This window comes from Falco peregrinus, chromosome 12, assembly GCF_023634155.1.
Source record: "Falco peregrinus isolate bFalPer1 chromosome 12, bFalPer1.pri, whole genome shotgun sequence".
NCBI classification, from domain to species: domain Eukaryota; kingdom Metazoa; phylum Chordata; class Aves; order Falconiformes; family Falconidae; genus Falco; species Falco peregrinus.
In genome coordinates this window covers 28,548,419-28,558,684 of record NC_073732.1, presented here as the reverse complement: position 1 = coordinate 28,558,684, position 10,266 = coordinate 28,548,419, and the positions used below count along the sequence as shown (strand labels likewise).

The 10,266-nt window shown below is 42.6% G+C and overlaps 1 protein-coding gene across 1 annotated transcript; it reads right to left on the bottom strand.

Moving 5' to 3' along the window:
- Window positions 1-3,920: 3,920 nt before the first annotated feature.
- STRIT1 (small transmembrane regulator of ion transport 1) lies at window positions 3,921-9,562 on the bottom strand. The gene is made up of 3 exons (XM_027777759.1): window positions 9,352-9,562; window positions 4,457-4,556; window positions 3,921-4,367 (listed from the first exon to the last, which is right to left on the bottom strand). The coding sequence occupies exons 1-2, from the start codon at window positions 9,362-9,364 to the stop codon at window positions 4,462-4,464; spliced, it is 108 nt and encodes a 35-aa protein (XP_027633560.1). The 5' UTR covers window positions 9,365-9,562; the 3' UTR covers window positions 3,921-4,367; window positions 4,457-4,461.
- Window positions 9,563-10,266: the final 704 nt, after the last annotated feature.

The window sequence follows — 10,266 nt, the reverse complement described above, 5'->3', positions numbered from 1 at the left end:
ATAATCCTCTTTTTATTACCCTGCAAAACTGGCAGGAACTTCCTTTCCTTTGTATATAGCAAGTTGCTTGACAATATTGAAGCCAGCCTAGAAAGTTATTTTGGTTTGCTCTGCTAAATCAAATCTTTCAGCTCTTAAAACTCAGGTAAAGCAAAACCATACTGTAACATTTAAGTTTTAGCTCTGTAACATTTTAGTTTTAAATACTTGATTTGAAATGTTACAACACCTGAAAGTAGCCAGTTGGGTCCACTGGATCTTTCAGAACTATTTTCACCTGTGCCTGGTAAATAAACTGAAGTGTGAAAATCTGTATGTGGCCACTATGAAGTCACTCTGTGCCTGTTTGTCCTGGCAGTGGCTGCGGCCAGGCAGGGAGCGAGCAGCTGGCACGCTCACCCGCACGGTGCCGGCCGTGGGTATGCTGCAGCTGTGCAGCTCGGAGCCCAGGCGGTGCTGCCAGGCAGCTGCTAAGAGAGCTGCTGCTGGCTCTGCATCGTGCTGCTGGCGTAACGCAAACTCCTTACAGGTGACAAGTTGTGCTGGGTAAGAAACTCCCTACTTGCTTTGTCAAAGGAAGAATCTGGGAGATTTTAAAAAACACCAGAGAATTGAACTACATGTGCACCTACCTCCATCTTCAAGGAGCCTCCCTGTTGCCTAGGGTTCAGTCTGGATGGTCTCAGCCTTAGAAAATGAGGCACTGGTCCTTAAAATAAGATAACGAGGTATCTGCTAGAAGTATATGCTTAAACTAGTCTCTTAGCTTACACAGTCTACATGTAAGAGTGACTTAGAATGGATGTTCTCATCTGAAGTGACTAGAAGGCAGTTGGTGATGCTGGAGCTCCTCACATGGAAGCTGCAGCTGCTGCAGAGGTTGGGAATCTCCAGCTCTCCAAGAGACTACACGGTTTATCCCCTCTCTTTCAGGAGATTCAGTGAAACAGGATCGCCCCTTTGCGCTCAGTTCATTCACAGGGAGAAGTAATTTGGTGTTAAGACAATTCCCAGAATTGAACATCACGCTCCAGTGCTTCTGCTAATAGTTGCTGGAGTTGCAAAGGGATGTCCACGGTTGCATTACAGTCAAATACACTTCTTTTTTGTTTGCATTCTCACAGGACAATAGAAACTGGCCACAGATAGAGACAGGACATCTGATCTGATTGACATGCCTTCCTCACAGTCTCAAAATTATACAAATTGCATGAGCAGGAGTCAAAAAAATAGTTTCTTTCTCTATCTAACCCCCATCAAGGGTCATTAAGATTTTTTTCACATTCTCTTACACATACATCTTGCTAGAACCTTCAAGACATGCGTTCCCCAGTCAGTTCTCTTTTAACTGGGGATTGAATTATTAATGATTTAGTCTTCCGAGAACTAAAACTTTTTAGTATAAAAATCTTTGAGCTCAAAAGCTCAAAGCTGCTGCTGAAAATGCAGTGGCTCAGATTATCTGAGGATCATTTCTGATTTAAATGACCAGGTCACTGGAAGGTATCAAGGCACATTATTTAGTGGGTGAATATAATTATCTCCAATTATAATTTCAAAAGGCAAACCCCTTAGTACAGGATAATCAGAAAGCCACAGGGAGTCTGAGCCACAATTCTAGACACTATGCTGTACAACGGACCTCCCCAAACTTAAATAAGTCTGATGTTTTCTTTTTGAAGGACATACAAGTTTCTATTTCATAACAATAGATTCCAAGAAATTTTCCCCATAATAAGGCTCATGAGAAATTAACTCTTGCCTCTTTCTAAAAAGTCTGAAGTTCCTTAGCCAGTGGCAGCTATTTTAAAAGTTTGATATTCAGCGGCATGTCATCTTAAAGCCAAGCTTCTAAAGAAAGGCATAAGAATACTGTACCAAGGCTGATTCAGGCAACACCACAGTATCTTCAGATGACTGTAAGGCAAACAGTTTAGTATACTACATTTTGGTTTGTCATGCAATACCTACCAGCACTTGTGTGGTACCACCTGTCTCACCTAAAGGTCTGTGATCCTCTCAGCTTCTGCACTAGTTTGATAGGTGAGTCTGAACTGCCTCAGTAGCTGCATGTGAGCACGCTGATAATAGAGCACAAAAACTGGGAAACTGGGAGAATTGGCCGACCTGCCCCTTGGATCAAACTAAAGAAACAGTTCTCTCATGCCTCTTCCTCCTCTTAATGACTCAGGAAACATCTAGGAGGTTTTAAGAAAACAGGAAATTAAAGCATTAAATATGTGACAGAAGGCTCAGCCCTTTCTGCTACACAGTCCACAGTATGCTGGAGACAACTGACATGCCACGCATTCATTGAACATTAGCCTCCACGGTCAGTCTCACTGCTCTAATAGCACCGCTGCCTTTCTTCACACAGCTTTACCGACGTGCCGCATGCGTGATCTGCAGCTCACCTCCTATTCTGTGTTATACAGACTTTTCCTAACACTGCACCCAGTATTAAAACGTTTCCCTTGTATGCTAAAAAGCCTGATGTTGGATGTAGTACTTGCCTGTTGTTACTGTCAGTCAGTTCTGTCTCTTCTCTGCAAACAGTCCCACAGAATTTCACAGCAGTATTTACAGTCATGAAGACTCGTGCATGAAGAGATGTCAAATAGTTGCCCTCAGGCACCAAGGCAGGGTCACCTGTACTCCTGCAGCATGCCCAAGAGATGTTTGTCCACCCGTTCTCAAAGGCCTCCAGTGATCAACAATAATACTATTATGCCTAAAAATTTCTTCTAGTACTTCTGTGTCTTTGCCATAAGGACAGCCTGAATCTTTCTTTCTTGTTCTTCATTACTTCTTGCCCTGTGTATCGCCAAGAAGCAATTGCTCCCCTTGCTCCTTCAAGAAGTCTGATATATTTAAGACTTAAATTTTCTTCAGTCTGCTCCGGCTGAACCACTCCAGCATGCTCATTTTCTCCCTGGTTAAACGTTACAAACCTCGGTTCCCTCTTGCTGCTCTCCCCCGAGTTCCATCGGTCACAGCCACCCTCTGTGGTGCCCAAGGCGAGCAGGCTGGGGAGGACATGTGCTCTCCCCCGAGTTCCATCGGTCACAGCCACCTTCTGTGGTGCCCAAGGCGAGCAGGCTGGGGAGGACATGCTGCCACCGGTAGAGCAGGGCACAATTTCATGCATCTCTCCGGCCATTTTTCTGGTATTCATCCCAGGACAATGTTTCGCTTTTCACACCAACATTATGACATTGCTGACCTGAATTCAGGTTGTGATACATGGCAATTCCCAGGCTCTTTTCTGAAAATTGCTACCCAGCCAGCAGTTCCCTGTCCCGTGCTTGCACTTTTTAACAGTTCCTGCAAGGTGTAGAAATTGAATTTTCACCTATTGCAGAGCATTTTTTCCAGACTAGTTATTTAGTTTCATTCTTAATTCTAGCTTTGTTCTCCAGTCTCCTTGAATTGCAGTCTGGCTGGTGCCAGCTGAGCAGGGCTGCCAGCATGCCAGAAAACAGGGCTAGAATTCCACATGGTCTCGATTCAGTTCAGTGCCCGCTGAGTCCAGCAGCATTTAATTTGACAAGGACTGGATTGGTTGCCAGTGGAAAAATACAAAATTGGGCCCTGAACATCATGTAAACAGAAGAGACTGGCAGTTAACTTGATACTTCTCTATATACTATTAAACAAAACCCCAAAGTTTTAGGATTTAGAAAGCAAGTCATATATTTTAGGATGCATTGCTTCCAGGTATGTTTTCCTGTCTGCCTTTCTAAAGGACTTATTTTGATTTATGTATTAGTGTGCTTGTATGACTGACTGCTTTTTTAAAATAGGAAGTTAATGTAGTTTCAGAAAATTTAGACACTAACACTTCAGACCTTGGGATAGGGAGAGTGTACCACCTCAACTTTTTAAATTCAATAGTTTATTTTTTATTACAAAACTTAAAAAAAAAAAAAGTCTTAACTCACTTTAAAATGTTCCCAAATACATTGAGATACTTCTCCCCCAGCTCAGCACACCTCACAAATGAGCTTAACTCTCTTTTTTGCCCACCATTGCATCACTAACTCGGGGAATACTGTTTCCAATACTGCTTAAATTCAAGGTGGCAACAACAGAAGAACAGGCTGCAGAACAGGCAGGTATCGGACCTACCACTGGACTCCCAAAAACTACTCTGTCAATTACAAACCATTTTAAAACTGGTAAACTGGTTTGATGATTCTTCTTAATGCTCTAATTAGCACATAAAACTTTTGTTGTGGATAAAAAGCATACACCATGTTTACAGTGTTGATATTATAAATAACTCATTTTATACAAATTTTAGTCAATAGAAATTTCAATTTAGCTTCCAGATTCTTCTAATAAACATCATTGTAAATTCTTCTGTCCTGTAAGACAAAGAAAATAACATTTAAAAAGGTGGCAGTGCAAACCAAAGAAAGCGTGGATAGTATGTGATACTGCACGAGTCACTTACTTCCATCAAGAGAAGACAATGTAAACCATCAGTGCACAACCCACTATCCAGCCAACGGCAAGGAGTATAGGTACAACAAGATGTGAAAGTGGGACTTGGGCTGAAAGAGAAAAGATGGTCTTTTTCAGAAAGGCCACATTACGTTGATGTCAAATTCACTAAATTAAACACATCAAAACCACAATTATCGGAGCAAAAAGATACCTGTGAGCTTAGGCCATGTTATCTATGATTGCTATTTTTAGCACTACGTCACCATATCTTGGCAGGCCTTCTAATGGGAATACATAGCAAAAGCCCAAACAGATTTCCACACAGTGGCCTCTGCAATCGGATACGTACAAGGGTTAGCACTTCCAAAAGAAGCAGGGTACGGCGAGACAGAAAGCACGGTTCTGTCCTTGCTCCCCATAGGTCACCAGGAGAACATCTGTACTGGACTTTATTGACAGTAGCTGTCCTGGCAGATTCAGGATTCAATTGCTGACATGTACAACACCTTCTAGAAGCCTTGTTAGGTTGGCAACAGTAAACCAAATATACAGTGATTATTTAACACCACACCTATTTAAGATCAATGCACCTGGGACTGCAATGAGGGGATGCTGTATGAGTTCCCACACCCTGGAGGGACATTTGCCAGCAGCTGTGCATCAGGCCATGCTTTCTGCACACCATGCCCGACTTAGCCCTCTCCTATCCTGGCACTGCAGCGATACGGAGTAGTTAAGGTTGATGTAATTAACCACTGCAAGAGTGTTTCCCGCTTTCAAGTAAGAAAATAACATAAAGAGTTTCCAGTGGGATGTACCACCTGCCTGGCCGAGTTGGGCCAGGCACAAACATGCAACATATTGCCTGTATTGCCCACTATTAATAGAACAAGCTAAAAAATTACATGGAGATGTGGAGTCCCATGCAGCCAACGGGTCTTCAAGGAGCATGCAGAAAGCAGAACTACAGCTCTATATAAATACGTTTCTGTACAGCATCAGAATTTCAAAGACCCTTCTATCAGTTTCCTGCAAATAGCAGAAGCTTGCCAGAAAGTAGCTTATCAGCCTTTCAGATCATATTACTTACCAATATATTACAGTGTTTTAAAGCACATCTTTCTGCAGTTAAAAGACTTCCAGGGTTTTGAAGGGATTAATAAATAATTTAAAACTATTCACAACACCTTGCACAGTTTAGATCAAGCAGACAGACTTCGGAGGGATGCTTAATAAATTAAAGTTTTCCACATCGCTTTTGTAAAGCTATGCACAACACAAACACATCTCACCATGACATTACATGGTGTATCTACCTAGAGGGAAAGAGAGAACACACAGACAGAAAATCTGCATGTGCTGCCATTACAATATCAAGCAGATAAGCAATGGCACAGCAAAAAGGTAAAACCCTGCACTGAAGCTGGGGTGTCCTTTTGACACAGGGGAGTCCCTCACCCATTTCATTTAAAGTCTGTTATTCCTTTGACACTTTGTAAGGTAAAGCTACTTCTGATGGGAATCATTTCTATTTACTTGCCATTTTTTCTAAAGGTTCTATTATAAATAAAGGGCTGGATCCTACTACAGTACATGGAAGAGTTTTGACAGAGCTCTGTTGAGTTGCTGTTGTGCCTACTGAATATGGTGTGTTGTTATATGAGATCCAGTTTAAATGCAGTAAGGTAAGAGAGGCAGGCATGTCCTGAAGGGTCAGCAGGAATGCTGTGCCCAGCATTTGTCACGAGGCAGCAAGCAGCTGGCTCCAAGGGATAGAGTTTCATGGGCACCATTGGGAGTACTTGTGTTTCACAGTTTAAGAACAGAAATGACCATGAGAGCATTTGGTCTGATCTCCTGTATGTCAAAGGACAAGATACCCCAAGAGTTGAGTTCTACTAAAGCAACTGCTTGGAAGACAGTATTTTATGCCATGAGCGGGAGACAGTGAAGTGCAAGACATGCACAAGGCTATAGGGCTTGGCAGAGTGAGACATCCAAGCAGGTAACCCCTTCGTAAGGCCTCAGAAGGTGACAAATTCCAAGGTCCTGATATTTGGTCCAAGGGAAAACTATCCCAAGCCTAAACCTGAGAAGCAGTATTACCCTTGCCGTGGAGTAAGGCTGTGGGCACCACCAGCCGGAGAAGATCCACATTGTCTGCTTCCCAGCCTGTGGTGGTGATGGGGTGTGGAGGGACTAGCAGCAAGGGAGCAGAATCCTTCTAAGCAACTGTGTTTTGGAAAGAACGAAATCTTTACTGACCCCGGCAGGTAACCAGCTAAAACCCTAAAACGTGAGGTTTCATTATAATTGCTGTTTGAATGAGTGCACGTGTAAGCAAATACCAAGGGAAATGTGGGTTGTTGAGGAGCAGTCAGAAGTATTGCTTTAAACAGACCTGGCTTCAAGGGTTTAAGCCAGAGCCTGATGAAATAAAAAAGCCAATTCTGGATGGCAGTGAGAATAAATAAAGGAATCTCACTGTGATCTATGTATGTAAACTGTCATTCTAGCTACAAATTGCTTTCTTTTTCCCCCATTGTAGTTATCTTTCTCTACTTCAAACATAAATTTATCTCAAAATAAACAGAAGGAGGCTGCTCAGAGCAGCAAACACACAGCACTTTTGCTGTGCTACAGCAGGGCTCCTCTGCACATGATAAACAGACCCTCAAGCTTTCTGCTTCTGCAAGTCAGAAGCCCCAGGAATTGCCCAGCATGGGATGCCCAAGTACCACTGTGAAGTCAAGGATCCCTCAACTACAGGATACAGCAGCAGAGGTTTCCAAGCTAAACACAGCCTAAATATATTGATAAACTTAACCTGACCACGATCTTCTTTTTTCCTAGGGTTTAGCTTTTATCCAGCCCTGTACATTGGCTTGGTTTTGCTGACCGTAGTCAGCCAAAACTCTTACCAGTTACCATGAGCAAAATGATGCCTCTGGTCTCACCGAGCTGCTGCCTTCACCCTGAAATGTCTGGCCCCAACTGCACTGACAAGGATACCCCAAGATACCATGTGGAAAAACTCCCGTTTACTTTAAACAAGCAGAGGCTTGGCAGGTAAAAAAGGGGAATGTTTCCCTGCCTGAGCCTGTCAAGCTCAAACTCACAGACTTATGTTCCCTACTCCAAAATGCCTCAGAATTTCATGCAGGTTTTCTTCATATCTCATCCAGGCTGCACATGCACACACACAACCAAAGCGCTAACCCATCACTGGGATGGCAGTCTGAGCGCCACACTGGGCAGCAGACTAGGAGGGAATGTGAGGGCATGCCCGGAGGACTATCAGAGGGGCTTTTTACAAGGGCATGTAGTGACAGGACAAGGGGAATGGCTTTAAACTCAAAGAGGGTAGGTTTAGATGAGATATTAGGAAGAAATTCTGTGCTGGGGGGGGGGGGGGAGGCGCTGGCCCAGGCTGCCCAGAGCAGCTGTGGGTGCCCCGTCCCTGGCAGGGCTCAAGGCCAGGCTGGACGGGGCTCTGGGCAACCTGGGCTGATGGAAGGTGGCCCTGCCCGGGGCAGGGGGCTGGAGCTAGGTGGGCTTTAAGGGCCCTGCCGACACAAACCGTTCTGTGATTCTGTCTCCCAGTTGCCAGTCCTAACAGACAAGTTTTTCCATGTTTCTCGTGTGCTGTCTGTAGAGGCTGTGGTGCTCTGAAATCTGATTTAACCACAGAACTGACATGGACAGGTTTTTGTGTTGAAGGCATTTGCCAGCTTCGTATTTAAAAACCATGCAAACTCTGCGGTTACTCATTTCAGTGAGGTTGCCCAACCATTTCTAATCTGCTCCCTGAGGTTTCCAGGGAGGTGTGTGTCTCCCCAGGCAGGGCACACAGGCACTTGTGGGTGGGAGGCAGTCAAGCCCAGTTGCCTGGGTAGTCGCCACTGCTGCCCAAGGGCTAGTGCTGAGAGATTATGGCCACATGACTTTTTTTTTTTTTTAATTATATCCCCCCCCCCAAAAAAAAAAAACAAACACAAACCTCCCACAAACCAACAACAAAAAAACAAATCCAAAATACCCCACCCTACACACACATAACAAAACACATCCTACTAACGTGAAATATGGTTAAGTACTAATTCCTGGTAGAATACCGGTATAATTTCTGTGGATATCAATGAAAACTAAAATTAGGAAACATTCAGGTACATTCAGTAACCTGTTCTGAGTTTAGCAGTATTCCACTATCCTTAGATAACAGTGGTAATGGTGCAAAACAAGGGTGATAATAAAGACTTTCAATATAGCTATGAAGATGTATATAAAAAGTTACTTTTACAAAGAAAAGTACTACCTGAACAACTGTGTACACACCTAACATCACATTAAAACTTCTGGATGATTCACCATCAAAATCTCTTACACTTAAATAAAGAGAAAATTGCAATGAATATAAAATGGATTTTTTTATGAAATGCATTTTCTCCTTGGAGAAAGTGGAAACGTGCTTATAACGAAAAGGCCATTTTTAAAATTTCATTTTGCTCTGCCACTTGGGCTTTGTCGGGTTAAAATCTAGATTATTATATGTTCACCTAGTATTACACTCAGATTTCAGCTGCACAGACAGTATATATCTAAAATGCTGTCAAAGTAACTCATTTTACACAGTTCTGTTCTATTAAATTAGCCAAAATTACAACTACAAAAGAAAACATTCAGAAAACAAAACTGGTAGGATTAAGAAATACAGGAGGAACCCAAGCTACTTTAAACTCATTGCTGTTAGAATTAGCTTTTAAACTGATTACACTTTCTTACTGAAAAATAAAATAGTGTATCATACAAGAATAAAATAGCTGAGTATTTTCACTTTGTATTACTCACATTTATGAGTTTAAAGACTACACTTTTACATTCACATTTACCCATTCATCTTACCTGGTTCTGCCATTCCCCTCTCTGCTAGTTTTATTGGCAAGTTTTAAGGTTTGCCTCTGCAGTTGTTCTTGTGAGCCTTAGGATGCTTTAAATAGAGCAATATTTGGAATGTGCTGCAGCTGCCTTGCTCACTGATGCCAGTTTTGGCCTATATGCATTCAATTGTCTAAAAAGGCAGGAGTTATGGGATTCAAGGTTACCACTTCCTATTCCTGCAACTGCACAGAAAAGTGAATAAAGAGGGGTCATTTTTTGAAGAGGGAGAGAAACAATGGCAAAAACTGCTCCATGGTCTCTTCGCAGCCATGAAGTACCACATGAGAGTTCATGTAATATTTTTGTGCATCCACATATTTAGAGCATGACAGGGATCCAGCTCATTCTTGGTGTCCCACTCTGCTCTCATCCCTCTCCTATCAAAAAACCAAGCCAAGTACCATTCAGTAATAGTTTATATGTATTTCTATAGTTATTAGTTACTTGCTAAGCACCACCAGGTATCTTGTACTCCTGTGGCTAGCAGGTAACAAAATTCAAGGGAGGAACGTTCCTAAGATAATCTGAGAATGATTTTGTCTTAAATAGGATACATTGTTGCAAACTGTCTCTAATTCAGAAGAGAAAAAACATGGAGATGAGTGCCAGATCTGAGCCAAAGGACAAACTGTGCACTAGCTTGTATCCCAGAAAAGGAGATCTCCCATATAACGATCCCTTGGAGTGATCCTGGCAACAGCTTTTGATCAATAAGCATAAGAAACCCACTCAACATTTATTAGAGAAATGAAGTCCTGGACAGAACATTGGGAGGAACACACAGGTGCATCACATGTTAGCAAAACGCCCCTGAGCAAATGCTTTTTTTCAGGGATGGGAGGACATTTTCTCTTAACATTCAGCAAGCTTATGCATAAT